At 53.2% G+C, this 17,230-nt stretch overlaps 6 protein-coding genes across 6 annotated transcripts; 2 read left to right on the top strand and 4 right to left on the bottom strand.

The window, feature by feature from the left end:
• Window positions 1-397: 397 nt before the first annotated feature.
• AYL99_11458 (hypothetical protein) lies at window positions 398-3,481 on the bottom strand (the record flags this gene model as incomplete). The annotated part of the gene is made up of 2 exons (XM_018842964.1): window positions 398-2,981; window positions 3,039-3,481. 2 exons carry the CDS (start codon window positions 3,479-3,481, stop codon window positions 398-400), a joined length of 3,027 nt encoding a protein of 1,008 aa, XP_018687724.1.
• A 411-nt stretch (window positions 3,482-3,892) lies between these two features.
• On the bottom strand, window positions 3,893-5,361 carry AYL99_11457 (formate dehydrogenase; the record flags this gene model as incomplete). Its single annotated transcript, XM_018842963.1, has 4 exons — window positions 3,893-4,239; window positions 4,323-4,867; window positions 4,937-5,112; window positions 5,200-5,361. The coding sequence occupies 4 exons, from the start codon at window positions 5,359-5,361 to the stop codon at window positions 3,893-3,895; spliced, it is 1,230 nt and encodes a 409-aa protein (XP_018687723.1).
• A 1,021-nt stretch (window positions 5,362-6,382) lies between these two features.
• Window positions 6,383-8,566, top strand: AYL99_11456 (hypothetical protein; the record flags this gene model as incomplete). Its single annotated transcript, XM_018842962.1, has 3 exons — window positions 6,383-6,855; window positions 6,911-8,036; window positions 8,123-8,566. The coding sequence occupies 3 exons, from the start codon at window positions 6,383-6,385 to the stop codon at window positions 8,564-8,566; spliced, it is 2,043 nt and encodes a 680-aa protein (XP_018687722.1).
• A 144-nt stretch (window positions 8,567-8,710) lies between these two features.
• AYL99_11455 (hypothetical protein) lies at window positions 8,711-9,850 on the bottom strand (the record flags this gene model as incomplete). The annotated part of the gene is made up of 1 exon (XM_018842961.1): window positions 8,711-9,850. The coding sequence occupies one exon, from the start codon at window positions 9,848-9,850 to the stop codon at window positions 8,711-8,713; it is 1,140 nt and encodes a 379-aa protein (XP_018687721.1).
• A 692-nt stretch (window positions 9,851-10,542) lies between these two features.
• AYL99_11454 (hypothetical protein) lies at window positions 10,543-12,257 on the bottom strand (the record flags this gene model as incomplete). The annotated part of the gene is made up of 2 exons (XM_018842960.1): window positions 10,543-11,981; window positions 12,032-12,257. 2 exons carry the CDS (start codon window positions 12,255-12,257, stop codon window positions 10,543-10,545), a joined length of 1,665 nt encoding a protein of 554 aa, XP_018687720.1.
• A 2,594-nt stretch (window positions 12,258-14,851) lies between these two features.
• On the top strand, window positions 14,852-17,124 carry AYL99_11453 (hypothetical protein; the record flags this gene model as incomplete). The annotated part of the gene is made up of 5 exons (XM_018842959.1): window positions 14,852-14,968; window positions 15,037-15,447; window positions 15,671-15,816; window positions 15,899-16,435; window positions 16,596-17,124. 5 exons carry the CDS (start codon window positions 14,852-14,854, stop codon window positions 17,122-17,124), a joined length of 1,740 nt encoding a protein of 579 aa, XP_018687719.1.
• Window positions 17,125-17,230: the final 106 nt, after the last annotated feature.

Here is a 17,230-nt window from a genome sequence, read left to right as displayed (position 1 = left end):
TGTGAGAGAAACCTTGTGGTGAAGGTAGCGGAGCACGAGAGGACAACTCATGTGGTCGGGATACCCTGCTCCGTAAAAAGGAATCTCTGTCCCCCAGTTGTGGGCAGATTTCTTGAGGGACTATAGCAGTCAAAGAGAGTCTGCGGCTGGTTCCTGGCGAAAGCCTCTACAGCCGAGTTGAAGTCATCTGCACTTATCCCTCCTCGGACGCCCGTGTTTCGTTCCACCTTCGAATTCAGGTCGTCGTCGCTTATTATCAAATGTGCGCGGCGAGCGTCTCTGGCCATCGTACCTTTATCGTGGCCGCCGCCGTCGGTCTTCGAGTTGTTTGAGCTTCCTAGCTTCGTCGTCGAGCCGGCTAGATATCGTGGTCCTCCACGTGCGCATCATCACTCTTTCACTTTGGACGCCAGCGTGGCCCGACTGGTCCTTTCCAGTTCCGTTCTGCGTGCTCTAAAGCAGCCGTAAATTCCAATTTCAGCTGCCCATTCGTGGGCCCAAAAAACCTAGTCGCTGATAGGAATCCTGGAAAGTCGATCACAACAAAAGGGTCTGCCCCTCTCTGGAGAAAAAGAATCATCAATCCAACGCGGGATTTATCACCTTCATACGTGTGATTTTTCGAGACGTAGGTATCATCCGCGTACACCTTCATTGCCAATAGCAGGTGACCCCATAACGTGCGCCCACTTGAGATGCCATCGGTGTGGCCAAGATCCATCACGGCATTGGGATCGAGGCCTCTATTAAACAACAGACGATATGTGTCCAGCACCAACGCCGTGAGCTTTGGATCCCACCTTGTTGAGTCAAGCAGGTATTTCCGTAATCCCCAGCCTACCTGCGCGAGACCCTTGCGAAACCTTGCCCCGTGCCTGAGCAGTAGTGACAAGAATAGCGAGAACCATTCCGTGGCAGAGGGCCCATCGTTAGTCATCGAGCTCAGTCTCATGTTTCTGTTACCGGATCCGTGGTTTTCTTCGATGCAGCAGTCTGTAAGCAAGGCGTGCAGAAGCGGCATGCCATCTACCGTTCCGTTTGGGTTGGCACCATTTTTGAGCAGGAGTTCAGCCATATAGTACGATGCTTGCCGGATACCGGGTCCCGATCGACTGAACCCTCTCAGGAACGTCATGAGCAAAGGTCGCCCGCCGTGGGAAGAAAATATGTTTGGTTGTCTTCTCAGTCGAGATCGAACGTAAGATAAGTGGCCCGACCAGATTGCCTTCCCTAATAATGAGGTTGGAGATCCACCGTCGAAATCTAGCTTGTCTCTTAAAAGTGGCGTATATGCGTAGAAGATGTGGTTCATATGATCGAGCAGCGGTATGCTGGTAGTGTGTAGCTCTTTCTCTATTCTTTGGGCAAACTCGATGAAGTCGTCCAAGTTGACCAGCTTGTTCTTTGCAGGGAAGGCTTTTATTTGCTGGATGGATGCCTCGCATATGCAGGCAGCCGCATTGAAGTTGTGTGCCGAGTAAGATGCCAGCAGATCTTGCATGGACCTTGTGGCCAGAAAGTCACGCACGGTCCGATGGAGGAAGTCGACTGCTTTGGATCCTGGGAGACCAGTGGACTCTAGAAGCCCCTTATACCGGCCATTGAGTTGTCGGCACATTGTTTCTTCCCTCTCAATGATTTCCCTATCATGCAGTGTGTATGCCGAGTCAACGATTCCGGGATGTCGCATGACAGTGCGGTCTGACTCGTCGATGAATGTATAAAGGAGCAATGGAAGAGGGGAACTTGCAGCCAGGGCAACCCGGAAAGTATGTGCCATCCTCTTCCGATAGACGTTATCCACTGATTTGATGAGGTTCTCGAAGAATTCTTCGAGATCAGAAGGCATCTCCAGTAACCTTTCGTACAGAATAGACAGAGAATCGCCGTTGAAGAGGCCTTCCCTGAGGGATCGCATGACCAGATAGACCCAAAGGAATACTCCTTGAGCGCGAGACACGGTTTCCGATATCAATAGCTCAATCTGCGTGCCATCTCGTTTCATCGGTGAAAAGCTTGGAATTTCTTCCAATTTCTCCCTGACATAGATTGCGATATCATCCCTGGTAAGATCATGCAGGCATAACTTGCGTCGGATGTCCTTGCCAAAAGCATCCTCAAAGCAGTTCCATGGTCTGCTGGAAACGCAAACTTTGACGTTGTCGATCTGGGCGATGTTCCGTATAGTTTTCAAAAGGTCCAGGGGATCGCCGTGGTATTCATCCAGGCCGTCGACGAATATGCAAAGTTTTGAATGATTTTCGCGGTCCACGGTGATGCGACCCAGCTTGCTGAACGCTTCATTCAGTTCTGACAGGGACCATTCGGCTTGAAAACCATGTCGAGATGCTGCCCATCTTTCTGGGCAAATGATGGGGATCCAGTCGGGAAAATTCCTGAGTATTTCGAACAGGACTTGTTGAAGCAGCCCACGTTGAGATTTCTGCATGTCGGTTCCCGCGATCCAGAAGAAGAATCCCGCCATAGCAAGACGGGCACCGTTGGCCCAGACTTGAAGACACCGCACTGTCTGCGGACAATCACGAAGATACTTCATCAACGTGCTCTTCCCACTTCCAGGTTTGCCTGAAATCCAGTAGATCCCATCACCATAGGTTAACCATTCGTGAAACAGTATGCGGGATCGTGGATCGCAAGGTGGCCATCTGGAAGGTTCAAATATCCATTGGAAGGTATTCTGGTGCGCTTCGACGATAGCAGTGTATCTCGCTGTCATCCGTTCGAATAACAGACCTTTCAGAACGCTCGCTTCCTTCAGTAGGTTTGTTGCCTTATCGTTGGAGTCACACAGCTTTTGGTCGATAAGAGTCAGATGTTCTCTTGTGAGGTCTTGGCCTCTTTGCACGAGGCTGCGAAGGGATTCAAGCATAGGTTCAATCCTCTGCGATCGGACCGAGTCGACTTCCAAACATTCAGTTCGGGCGTTTTCGAGAGACTGAAGAACCTGGTTCTGTCGCACGCTGACATTAATTAGCATTCAGTGGAAGAGAGACGGGACCTCCGAGACAGAGACGTACCTTATATATGACAGAACATGAATGGACAAATTACTACGAGCATCCTCGAGCCTCCTGTGCAGGTGGGCGATTTTATCCCTTTTCCAGGTCGTGCTTAGAGCCTGGCGAAAACTCCGCCATTTCCTGTGCGAGCCCTCACCGAGTTTGAGGCTTTGAATGGTCGCCAGCATCTCGTCTCCAATGTCCCGAGAAGATGCTGCGATTTTGACAATCTCCCGTTCGGCCGCAGAAACAGCGTCTGATGTGGGATGCAGGGGATTCACCAGTGTCGAGCTAAGACGTGAGAGGCTCTCAGCGATACCTTGGAGCCCGACATTGTTGGCGGTCGCTCCAGTTGCGGAATGATATATCTCTTTCGCGTCTGAGATAAGCCCACAGCTAAAGTCGATGAATTGCACGATGTTTGCCGCCAACCCGAGCGCGGAGAACGGATCGAGAGGCATGTCGTGAGAGTGACAGATCGAGAACTCGGACAGAGTTGAGGTTAGGGAGCACAATTGATTGAGGTCGACGAGAGGGAGGCATGAGGCTGAAAAGTTGCTTCCAGTCCGCCTGATATGTGACCGGCACGTGCACAGCCCCTCTCCCATCTGTGGCACAGCCTTGTCTGCCTGGTTCGCCTTAGGCAGCATCTAAGGATACATCCAATCAGATTTGCAGGTGAAAAGCATCGACCAGCCTTTTGATTGGAACGTCCATTCTGACGGGTCGCTTAATGATCCAATCCATTTGAGATGTCAAGGTAATGGCTTTTCTCCCACGCCGGGATGTAGAAATCAGAACTATTTTACCCATGCCCATTGTATGTGGACGCCACCTTCGAGGCGGGAGACCTCCATGTATGCAGTACAGAATCAGTTCGCCTTCCTTTGCCCATAAGAACGTGTCGCGTAGTCTCCCTTGTAGACAATCAGATCCGCGGGCTCGTAATCGTGCGCTCCGCTCAGGTAGCTCTGTAGAATCTTCTTCACACCATCGGCGTAGCGCTTCTGTGCGTCCAGTGAACTGCCCGACATATGGGGAACCATGCCGTTGCCGCCTCCAAGAGGGTTCTTCGCGTAGCGAAGTGGGTGATCTTTTGGTGCTGGTTGAGGGAACCAGACATCGCCTCCGTAGCCGTTCAAGTGGCCCGACTTAAGAGCCGCTGCAATGTCATCTGCCACCACGATCGCACCACGGGCGGTGTTGACGATCCATGATCCTGTATAGCGTATGTTAGTTCTAGACTCCCACACATCGAGGGCGCCGAGGCACAACAGGCCCAGAGCAACAGTCAAAACTCACCTTTCTTCATCTTCGAGATCAACTCCTTGTTGAAGAGGCCGAATGTCTTCTCGTGTAGGGGACAATTGATCGTGACAATATCACACTGGGCGACCATGTCCTCCAAGCTCTCCACCCTCCGGCAACCTATTTCAGCCTCTACATCGGGTTTCAAGGGCTGGTAGTCGTAGTAGAGCAGCTCCTTGCAGTCAAACGGCTTCAACCGCCGCAGGACGCGCTGGCCAATGCGACCGATACCAACGGTGCCCACCACTTTACCTTCCAGGTCGTATTCATTGCGTGCGACTTGGGCAACGTTCCACTCACCGCGCTCAATCTGCTCGTGCGCCGGGATCCAGTTCCGCACCAAGCCCAGCATGGTCATGACCACATGCTCAGCAACTGAGACAACGTTGGAGCCCGTGACCTCTGCGACGGTGATGCCACCGTTGGTCTTGTTTGCCGCATTGAGGTCGATGTGGTCTGAGCCGACACCTGCAGTCACAGCCAGCTTGAGGTTTTTAGCTTTCTTTAATCGGTCGGCGGTAAGATACGCCGGATGGAATCTGCGAGATGGTACTTAGATTAGAACAGTGTGCGAGCAGCGTGGGACATAAAACATCTAGTTCACGTACGGGGTGGTGATCAGGATGTCTGCATCAGGAAGCTCTCTTTCGAACACAGAGTTCGGACCCTCTTTGTCGGAGGTGGTGATGAGAGTATGACCCTGATCTTCGAGCCATTTCCTCAGGCCCAGCTCGTTCTCGGTCGTGCCTAGCAGCCGTGGCTGCTGTTTGGCATGTTCTCCACCCTAATATTGTGAGCATTCTCATGGTACTGAGGCGTCTGCTTCCACTCCACAAAAACTGCGAATGGGTGAAGGATCGTCGGGACTCACATCGTATAAAACAGATAGAATCTTCAAATTGCGATTGGCTGACGCAGAGAACGATCTGATAGATGATAACCCGGGCTTTTGAGACAGGAGCCTTGAACCGGCTTGGGCGCACAAAGCTGAAGACCCTGAAACTCCGGTTCTAACTGCTGCTGTTCGAAGCATTTCTATGGTGGCCTCGGTGGCGGAGCAAGATCTTTCTGAACACTAAACAGGAGATATAGATAATGAAGTCTGGGGGAGAGACTGCTTGACTTTGTTGGCGGGAAATGGAATGTTGTCCTTTGAATATGAGCAGAAGGTGTCGTTTTAAACAAAAGAGTTCGGTGATAACACGGACGAGGCTGTATGGAGACTGAGCGGAGTATAACAGTTACGGAACTCGTTTTGAAGTTCAGCCGGACTCTAGATCATGGAAGTCTCCAAGCTGTTATAGGCTAAACTGTCTCCCATGATGCTGTCGTGATGCTGAGCTTGTATGATGTTGACTCCTCGCTGAGAATATCCTGATGTGGAATAGTCAAAACATGACGACGAGATCACTCGTTTGTTGTCACATGGTTCGCTGACCGCCCAAATAGGAATAATATGCTCATTGGGACCTGTTAACTGTGCAAGCTCCTCCGCAACGGGGTGGTAAATGATCACCCGGCAGGCAAAATACTGGGGAGCTGGTTAAACGTGAGGAAAGGGAAGGAGAATACTCGGTATACCGGAAGGCTGACCAATAGGCATAGCGAAACTGCCGGTTTTGCCGATTTGGCCGATTGCACCGATTGGCCAGATACCTCCTTGGGAAGGTCTTGGCAATATTCCTTCTCCACAATGTTTCGCCCCGCGTCAGCTTCCTCCACGTCCTCGACATCCCCAGAGAGATCGAGTCCACGATAGCGGGTACCTGGTGTGACAGAGTAGCTCTTTGCTAATATTGGTGCATACTGTACATAGTTAATGTCTCAAACTTCTTGCGTTCGCCGGCTCAGACCACCTCAAGACATTTGGCTGCACCCGTTGGTCCGGCAATTCGTTTCCTCTGAGGCAGCACACGCGTCCATCCTCTCTTCGTGCGAGGTTCCATTTGGCTTCCACAACAAGGAATTACTGGACCGCAAGCAACAGTCCTCCGCCCTGCTGCATACCGTCACTAGTTGCGAGAGGTCAAACCGGTACCTGGAAATTCCCTTTCATGTCAGCCCGCTCTCCGGCTCCTCGAAATGCCATCGCCTGTGTTCCGTGCCGAACGGCCAAACTGAGATGTTCCCATCGCGATCAAACTCCATGTGATCGCTGCCGCTCCGCTGGTCGGGCGGCTTCTTGCTATTTCCCACAGAAATGGACCTCCGCCTTGCATCGGCAGCCGAAGAAGCCGCGCCGTGCCATCCACGTTCGAACGGAGAGTGGGCTGGACGAGTCGGCAGGCTCCATTTCCACAGATGGGCAATCGATACGGAGGGATCCAATTGAAGAGTTAGACGCCCTCTCCGCGGAGAAACTCTCATCAGATGACCCTTTGAGGTGGTTCACAAACGACGTGCAACAATGTTACCTGCGATGCACTTACAAGTGGAGTTTTCACCACAAACCTAGCCTGTTGCAACAAATCAGGGACGGAACAATCGACTCGGCATTAGCATGGGCCATCCTCACCCTTGCTTCCAGGTGCAGTTTCTTCTGCATTGAACGTACTAGCTTCATGCTCATGCTTCCTTTCTAGGTACTCGCCCACGCCCACGTGCTTTGGCTCTCCCCTCGAAGCCAGCAGTTTCTTTGCAGAACGGGCATCGCGCGCCGTGCAGCTGCGTATCACTTCTCCGAGTCTGCCCCAGGTGCAGGCGCTTTTGCTGCTGACGGGACACAAGTGGGGTGCCGGCGACGGCAAGAGCGCATGGATCTATCTGGGGATAGCAGTGCGAATGGTGCAGATGATGGGGCTCTGTTCCGAATCTTCGATCGTCGCCGGCGACCAGTCGGCTTCAGAAGCATTCATCTTGGCCGAAGAACGTCGCCGCACTGCTTGGACGTGCTTCCTCATGGAGAGCCTTCTTAGTGGCGGGGGCAGTCGCGCACGCATCCTCACATCCGAAGATATGGCGATTCAGCTTCCGTGTGAAGACGACGCGTTCGTGTTTGGGACACCCGTGCGGTGCGAACTGTTGACCGACGCATATGCTTCAAAGCCGCGTCCAGGCACGACGAATGTGTCAAACCCGTCGATACTCGCATATACCGTCAGAGTTGCAGATATATGGGGTCATGTAGCCAAGTGGGCCTCAGGCGACGAGTCTATGACTGAAAACCCTGATCACCAGGACTCGAGGGTGCATAGTCTTGTGTCGTCTCTTGAGCATTGGAGGTCGACGTTACCAGACAGACTCCGATACAGCCTGTTCTCGCTACAAGCCCACAGCGTGCTTGAACAGGGCCAAGGCTTCTGCTACATGCACTGCGTCTATTTCTTGGCCATCATCTTCCTCCACCGCCATTACCTGCCGCACCTGGGTCTCTCCAAGAGCTACCAGCCGCCTCGGTGCGGCCCGGAAGACGAAGATGACACACCCCTGGACTGGGTGGCGGCCCGGTCGTCGCAGACCCTCTACGACACCGCGGCCACGGTGTGCGACATGTGTGAGGAGATCAACCGCTTCGGCGCGGACTTTCGGAGAGGCCTGGTCCCCTGGATCGGCTTCACCGTGTACACCACAATTGGCGTCATGCTCTACTTTCAATCCTTCCCACTCGAGTCTGGTGTCGAGTATCTTGCGAGGACCAGACATAGGCTTCACAGTGCCTACTTGCTCCTCCAGGAGATGAAGAACGAATGGCCCATGGCAAGTCGATGGGTAAGCCTTCATTTGCGAGTTTTGGCCTTTCCCCCTTTGGCAGCTCCATAGGATGAAATGCTAACCCCGTCAATTAAATTAACCAGCTCGAAAACATATACTCGCTGCAGAAATACCACTCTTCCAGGGCACACCAGCAGACCAAACCGTCAACGGAAGAGCTGCGCAGTTTCCGCAATCTAATGCTCGACTACGGCGCCCTGCACGACGCTCCAGCCTCCAACCCAACAACCTTACCTATGCGTCACATGGGGACCACGCCAGACATGGCTCCAGAACTGTACAACACTCACTCGGGCACAGAGACCAGACCAAACCACTACGCACTCCGTCTGCAAGATCCACCTCAATCGGCGAGGACAACGTCCGCCAGCGACACGTCATTCGTGGACGCCTGGGACGAGTCGGGCACGGATCATTTTGACAATAATGTCGACTACCTCGTCTCAGAGGAGGAGATGGCGGGGATTTTCCAGGAGTTCTGGACCATGTTTCCCGGGGAGGTTGGCACTGAGAATCCGGCTTTCTAGCGACCGGAGGCGAAAAGCCCAAGGAGGGCCAACAGTGGGAATGAACACCTAGTTCCAAGATGAATGTAAAATAAAATGAAAAGATGCCTACTACACAGGTCCTTTGGAGCTCTCTATCCACGGTATAAAAAGCCGATGTAGGTATTATTTGTGGAACAACTTCAGCACTCCTCGTAACACTTGATGGGCCATCAACTGGCTCGGGGGCACTCTTGGACCAGTGTATCCCTTGATAGGCGGCTCCCACATGGGGTTGGCGCCGTGGTTCAAGGCGTGCTCAACCTCAGCAAGCTCAAACCACCGGGCCTCTTCCAGCTCCGTCTCCGGATAGGTGATGTCCTCGCCTCCCTCGACGCATTGGCCGATGACGCCAATCAGCATGGTCGACGGATAGGGCCATGGTTGGCTGGAGTGGATTTGCACTCTGTCAATGTGGACACCGGTTTCTTCGTAGGCCTCGCGGCGTGCCGCCGTCTCGACGCTTTCGCCGGGCTCAATGAAGCCCGAGAGACACGAGAAGTAGTTCGCCGGCCAGCGCTTGCCGCGGCCCAGAAGAACACGCTTGGCGTCGGCCGATATGGGAGCGATGACGGCCGTAGGGTCGGTCCTTGGGAATGCCTGGTTATGAAGGCCAATTCGAGTTGGACATGCTCGCTGGCGGAGCACGCCATTGTCGGCAGGTGGGCAGACCACTTTCGCTCCTCCGTGGGTGGACATCATGCGGCCACCGCAACTGGAGCAGTAGCGATTGCGATTATTCCAATCAATCAAAGACCGTGCGTGGCTATATATTGCGGACTGTGGGTGATCCAGGGTGAGGTCGACCCTGGTGGGGACGTATTTGAGGCCGCTCGCCGTTTGCGACTCCTTGAACGCTGCATAGTGCTTCGAGCTCACGTCGAGAGCAAAATAGGGCACTCCAGAATACTGTCCAAATTGAACATCTGACCCAGCAGTCGCGGATTTGTCTTCCAGATCCAAGCCGAGAAAGATGAGTGTCGGGTGGTGATGATCGGGGTTGAACTCGGCTATCTGGGTCTTCTCGTCTTTGGCGTAGGGGCGACCTATTGCATCCGCAACGTCTTCATACTTGTTGAAGGCAAGCTTCCCATCTGGGGTTCGCAGAGGGTTTAACTCGTCAAAGGTGAGATACTTTGCACTTGGGTGGGTAGAAGCTTTGTCCAGAAGCTGGTTATCTAAGCGGATGAACGAGAGACGGGTAATGGGGCCATTCGAGAAGTAGGCGTTGTGGCCCTGGCCAAATATCTCCAACAGACTGGACATGGTGATTAGGGAGGGTATAGCAAGCACCCCCGGAGGACCAGTGTTCTATGAAGGCAGAGTGGAAGGGCGGGATTTATTGACCGACGGTGTTATATTTAAGCGCTCGGAGTCGGCGGAGCTCTCAGAGCTTCTGGTCGTCCATCGGTCGCCTCTGCCGTTTCTGGATCTTCGGAGGGATTCCGGTAATAGGTACAGCAGTCAGGATCCATACCTAAACTTATTTGTCACAGCTGTGTCCATGTGACCTGCAAGGCTGGCTTAATACGGTCGCACTCGCCATGTACTACTGTACCCCGAGTTGCGTGCATGGATGGGGTCTTGGTGTTTGACCCCATAGAATCTCCAAGAAAAATACATTGAGGCTATTGATGTCTCCTTTCCTGGAATCTGGCTCAAAGAGATGTGGTATCGTTGAAAAAATTGTTCTTCGAACCCGGCAACCTCCGACTGATGGGAACCAGTGTTCATCCTGGGCTAGATCGTATCGTTTGGAGAAGGGAAGCATGAGAAGATGAAAAAGAGAGATTGATGTTCCAGTCGTTAAGTTACGCGATCACGTGATCACGTGATCACGCGTCTGGAGGCTTGGCAGACACGTGCGTCCCTCGACGCGTAAAGAGCCCCTTTTTCATTGATGCTCCAGGTATGAATGCTATGTCCCATATGCTGCATGCTATCGAGCGTACCTTCTCTCACGGTTCTGCAGCGATCTCCTGTCTCGCCTTCGCACTGTCGTTAAATGGTTCCAACCCTCCTTTCGCCGGACCGATCAGTTGGCGTCCTTCAGGACTGAATCGGCTGCCGTGCACCGGACAGTCCCAGCTCTTCTCGTCGTTGTTCCAGCAGACGATGCCCTTCAAATGAGGACACACCGCACTCATGCGGTGGACCTTGCCGTCTTTGTCTTTGTACACAGCCTGGGGGTGCGAGGTCTTCGGGTTCAATACACCTCCCTGGTCCTTCCCGAGGTCTTCGACGTCCTGTATATCTGACTGCAAGAGGCGTTTGTACTGCGTGTTGATCTGGACGTCGTGCTCGATCATGCTGGGGAGCTTGGACGCCACGGTTGCGATGCGTTTGGGATTGTACACCTTCGCCCAAGGATTGTCGATGCCCTGGATCTCGTCTGCGAGAAGTCTTCCGGCTAGCACCCCGTGAGTAAGGCCGTTGCCGGAATCGCCTGTGATCACATAAACCCGGTCACTGCCTTCATTCTTGCCTATGAACGCCATGTGGTCAACCGGCTCGAAGATCTGGCCGGACCATTTGTAGTCCACGCTCCCTGCATTCGGGAATCGGTCTCGCGCCCATGTTTCCAGCTCCCTGTATCGCTCGTCCCACTCATCTTCCTGGCCCACTTTATGATCACACCCTCCGACCACCATGTAATCGTCCTTCTCGTCGCAGGCGGTCATGCGGATATACTTGTATGGATCGGCAGTGTCATAGATCAGACAGTCTTCGACCGTTCCTTTGGGGATGCGGATGGCGATGCAGTATGTGCGGTTGTACTCCATTTCAGCAATGATGCTGAGTTTCTGCAGAGGGACGCAGGTGGCTTGAACCGCGTGGTTGCATTTGACTGTATGGCCATTCAAGGTCGAGACAGTCACAGTTTTTGGACCCAGATGGACGTCCACCAGGGGCACATGGATACCGCTTTCAGCACAGTCCGTCACCCGTGTATGTGTGTGGCACTGAAAGTTGGGTTGCTCTTTGAGCCATTTCAGCACTCCGACCAAGTATTTGGTGGGATGAAACGTTGCCTGGCGACCGACAACTACTCCGCCTCTCTGATCTGGCTTCCCTGTCCAGCCCCTGACAGTGACGCTCTCGTCATATCTCGAATCAAGGCCGAGCTCCTTCTGCAGTTCGGCCTCTTGCTTGAGTTCCGACATGTCATCGTCATGCTCCTTGGTGCCAACCGAATATTGTGAGAGGTCATACGCCGGGAGCAAACGGTATTCGCACTCTATTCCAAGCTCTTTTGAAACTTCACCGACATGCTTGAGAGCCCACTCGTGGGATTCTGCTGCATGCTTTGCTCCGTCCGTACCGAATAGCTTCTTGATTGCCACGTAGCCGTCGTCCAGATCTGAGGACAAGTGGCCGGATGTTCGTCCGGTTTCCCCTGCGCCAGGCGTCAATATACGTCACCACCCAAAGCCCTGGGCAGCGTACCTGAGAGTATGTCTCGGGCTTCGAGCATCACAACATTCACACCCCGTCTCACAAGCTGCTCCGCGGTCGAGATACCTGCGATGCCAGATCCGATGATGCAGACATCGGTCTCCAAACTCCGGTCCAGTTTGGGGAACTGGGGACGATTTGAATATGGTTCAAGATGGACCCAGACGGAGTCATGGGAGCCAGAGGTCCTCATAAATTGGTTGGGATCTGAAGACATGCTGACGAGACGACGGGGCACTAGAACTGGACGGCCGTTCGGGGTACGAGACAAAACAGCCGCTTTCTGAGAGAGAGACAGCGCTCGTGGGAGATAGCTGGTCGAGATTGAACGTGAAGTTGAATGGAGGAAGAACACTGCAGCAGAGCCCATTACTATGCCACGCCAACACAGCTACTGGGAGGTTGTCCTGGGCACGTAGAGAGCCACGTATGTGTCATGAGTCAGAAAGGCGGTTAATGAGGCCCGAGGAGTTGGATTCGAAGCCCAAGCTACTAGGCACCTCGTACTTTTAAGAGTCTTGCCTTGGAACCTCACAAAGTACTCGATCAGATACAGCATCACCGCGTACCTCTTCGGTGGCCCTGGTGATCTCGGTAAATCGATCTCTCATGATTTCATTCCGACGTAATTTGCATATCCGGATTTCCGTCTCCGGCCAGTGATCGACGCGATAAACAGCCCCTGGCGACATGGCTCCATGAATAGTCCGAACTGGGGTGCAGCCTTTGGTCCGTGAGAAGTAATAAGTACATTCATCGTCCCGAGCCTGGCACCTTGTAACCGCTGTCTTTATTTAGTCAACTGTAAATTGATGTCGTATAGACAGAGACACAGCCAAATCGCCGACGACGAGTGCTGCTCCCCTATGCAACTCGAACTTGTTCCTCGTAAAAGGACTCCATATCAGATCCGCCCGTGGCTCTCTATGCAAGCTCGGGAGGTACCTGATCCCATCCTCCTCTGCAGAGTACCTTCTAGCGGCTCCGCCCTACCAGCAAGCTTCTTTCGGTGTCGCCCTCGTCAGCAGCTTCACCGTCATCCGCTACTTCCCAACCTGTTCATGGCCAGACCCCGGCCAGGGAATGGAGAAAGAAAGGCGTAGCGAGTGGGACGACTGTGCTAGTTGCTCAATATTGCAGTGCAACTTAGATTAGATAGACACATGGTCCTTTCGCGTGTTCAGAGAACGTGGTCGTTCTAAACTTCGTAACAGACACCAGTCTGTCATTGTTGCTTCGAACAGAATGTTACCGAGCGGTAGAATGAGGTTGATTGGCAGATTGTGATGACGTTTCTCCCCGCATCTGCGGTGTCTCGGTAGAAGCAGCCGTAATAGAACGGGCGAAACTGGACTTCCACCACTACGCCTCTTTCAAATCTCAACAAACCGCTGTTATCAAGAAATCAATATCTTGCGCATCACAGCCGAAGGAGGAGTGCACCAGGCCGAGGCTAGAAAGCGAATCTCGTTTGGGCAAGTACCAGGTCACTTGGGAGGGCATCACCTCCGATCCCCAGCACTTCGCAATAGGGTCAAGGAGCTTCCTCACGAAGTCCTAAACGATGTAACTACCAATATTCAAAACCCTATAGTGTCGGGGGGTCTGGTCGTACTTAAGGTGCAGCTCTCAGAAGTTCCAGTCTCGGCTAACGACCGCCATTATTATGAAGTCGTCCAGTCAATCTTGAAACTCAGCATGCGGGATATTGAACCGCAAGCTAGCGGGGTGCAGGAATGCCACACCACATGAAGCGAACACATGGGGCCTGATCCGGGATCCTTTTCCGCACGCCCACATGCATCTTGGTCCAGAGAAAAGGTCGAGCGTCAGTTGATGTGTGATGTCATCTGGCAGTCATTGCTCGGCCTGTGAAGGGACAAGTCGTGTGAGCCATCGTCGATTGGGTGTTTGCAACGTGCTCGCGTGGAAGCCATCCCTAGAGATTACAGCCCACCATAATCAAATCGTCTTATAACGCTGTCTCCTGTCAAGTTCCTCTCGAAGCTGGTGGAATATTAGGCCGAGTCACGGAAATGCCATCTCTGTCCGTGCCGCTGGCTGAAGTCGTGGTGTTGCTGCAAGGCCTGAAAGAGAGACGGACAGCACCAGCATCAACTTCACAGACGACAGAACGACTGATGAATTGCATGTTACTGGTTGATACTGAGGACGACCTGCCCAGTCATCTTCTATAATCCCACAGGTTGCTCTTCAGACGCAGCTATATTATTCTGCCCCGTCCATACAGGCGCACTTCGCAGCGAGGCCGCACGCTCAAGCATTGGTGAGGCCGTCTTTCGGTTAAATGACTTTGTTCGAATCGGAATTCTGCACCGAGGAGATCGAGCTCACAAAAAGCACGTTGATCGCTCTCATTTGTCATCCCCGATTCACATTGATTTTAATGAGTCTCCAAACTGTCAGGGTCTAGTCACACGGATAGAATGGGAGCTTAACACCCTGTTGCCCCCAATACTAGTAGGAGAGCCCGTAGATGAGCCGCGCAAAAGATTTCCGGACACAGGGATCGACTGGCAAACAGCTTCGGCAGAGGTATCCGGGGCATATTGGACAGATGGCCTTGTGTCGTCATGCGCAGTTTTTCGCTTGAGGTCATCCATGCACCCGCGAAAGAACGAAGAACGACGACCGTTGCAAAAGACTGCAAATGCAGCACTGCCACTACACCCAGACTTCGCTTCGAGATCGCCTCCGTCCCAAAGGTCCATTGCATGACTTAAATGCTCGGTGATTCTGTTCACTCCCCCACCTGGCCTTCCGTTCTGCTCGTTTTGAGTGGTCGCAAGCATGTCCCAGGATCACGTAGCACTGGGAGAAGGCGAGCTCGAAAATGAGCTCAAGCCTTCCGCGTCGCGCAAAAAAGTGAGCCTCGCGTGTCTTGCCTGCCGACGGCGTCGAACCAAGGTATGTCCTGCTTGATCTTGTCTGAACCATTACTGCCGTGCGTTCAGGGAAAGGGCTGATGTTTCCAGTGCGACGGTAGCGTGCCCTGTGCCTCTTGCCTTTCACGGAATACCGAATGTGTCAAAGACGAATTTGACGACGGACGGCGCAAGCTCGCCGTCAAGCGACGGTTGGAGTCCCTGGAGAAGGACCGCCATCTGCTGGACGCCCTGCTTGAAGCAATTCGCACCGGAGGACCGAACCAGCTACATGCCTTGATCAGCCTGATACGTGGCAATGCCGGACGGCAAGACCTCGCCGTCTTTCTGGAAAACCGCTTTGCTGGCATTAGGGAACTCCACGTTCACAACCATGTCCACGAGACCTCGACGACCTACAGGAGACATCGCGCTCGCCTTGGTCGCATCCAGGACATCGTGAATCCCCCAATCTCCGTCCCCGCAAAACCGTGGACGACAGTCACGGACGACGACGACTTCGTTTCGCATCTCATGTCCCTTTGGTTTACCTGGCTCATCCATGGTGGCACTGGGTGGACGACAATCTCTTTCTCGAAGCCATGCGATCCCGTGACACCTCAAGCCTGATTTGCACTCCCTATTTGGTCAATATGATCCTTGCAGACGCTTGTGTTGGTCTTACCACTCCCCACCTGCACCCACACGATGGTAGATGAGACTGAACTGACTTCTCCACACATAGTTACTTGACACCCTGGAAGAAGACGGCTCAGAACCAAACCTGGGGATCCGGGATCACTTCTACAAGGAAGCGAGAAAGGGGCTGGAGGCTCAAGAGGGCGAGGTGTCCCTGGCAATGGTAGCAACTCTGGGGGTGCAATGGACATAGTAAGTCGTGGTGCAAGCCATTCCTTTTTCAATCTTGTTTTGAGGTTGCTTTACTCACAGGAGAACTTCCTCCCTTTTGCAGCCTGAACATCAACGGTCAAGACAAATTAGGAAACGGCGTCCTATACCAACAGATCTTCCTCTCCAAGAGCCTGGGCAAGTGGCGTCAACGGATTGGCCAGGACCTCTCCATGACTCAAGAGTATCTTGCCAAGGTCGACTTCTCCCTGAGTCGGCTCGAGTGGACGTTGTATGCCCTCAACCCGCTCATCGGCCTCGCCCTGAGGCACGTCCGTGTCTTTGAGAGGCCGCAACGACCGAAACCCGTAGCCCAATTGGGCGCCGGCTGCGCACAACAGCAGCCGGCGTGCTGGACCCCGTACCCAACCCCCTACACGAGAACCGAATGGCATCCGACCTGCCACTACCTCGCCTTCATTTCTCTGGCTGAGAAGGCGGGCTTTGACGAGACACTGTATGAAACATATCGGAAATACGACAGTGTTGCGTCCATGGACAAGTTTAAGAAGGCCTACCGTGAGCTGGAAGACTGGCCGAACGATCTACCCGAGTGCATGAAACTGCATGACAGGGCCACACCTCATGTCATTGCCTTACAGTGAGTGAGAAATCTTATGCTCCAGCTCTCGCGATGGCACATCGCCCATGCCTGTCTTTATCAAGACAAAGATTGATCTTTCCGCACCCCTCCTAACACATGTCAGAAAAAGAGTGATTTTGATCAGTGCTAATCTTTTCTGCCTCTGTGCTTGTTGTAGCGCGCTTCACCGTTGGCTTAATGTAACAATCGCCAAACAAACAGCCGCCTTGGATGCGGATATAGTGAGCCGGCCGTCACTGGCGCAAACGCCACAATCTGCTGAACAGCGCCATTGGATCGAAGTCTGTATATCGGCATCGAAAATGATCAGCAAACTTCTCGAACAAACCCGCATGAACTGGGGGGCCGACCATTTTCCCGTCATCATCATGCAACCGGCCACGATCGCAGCGTTTACCTTGCTCGAAGAACTGAACGACCGACCCGAATCCCAAGAGGCGTTCTACACGCTGTGCGTCAACCTGCGTGCGGTAAGCCGAAGGTTCCGTGTCAGTCGTGGGGTCTTGCGTCTGTTGCACCACAAAGTCAAGGAGAAAGGCATCGTCCTGTCCGAAGAGTGCCACCAGCTCCTTGCCGACTACCACACCAGGATGGACCTGGACCAGAACATGGCGGCGAACATCGATAACATCGGACTGGAGTACTTGCTGGAGAAGTGGGATGATCTGGATCTCGATGGAGTATGATTGATATGGTAAAGATGGGCGGCTTCATCAAGGATTGGGTGTTTCAACCCAGGCGGATTTTCGAAGTAGTCTGTTGGCATCAGCGCGAATAGGGTTTTCCCAAGGA

The sequence above is a fragment of the Fonsecaea erecta genome (assembly GCF_001651985.1).
Source record: "Fonsecaea erecta strain CBS 125763 chromosome Unknown Scaff14, whole genome shotgun sequence".
Lineage (NCBI taxonomy): Eukaryota > Fungi > Ascomycota > Eurotiomycetes > Chaetothyriales > Herpotrichiellaceae > Fonsecaea > Fonsecaea erecta.
This window is presented reverse-complemented; position numbering and strand designations above follow the sequence as displayed.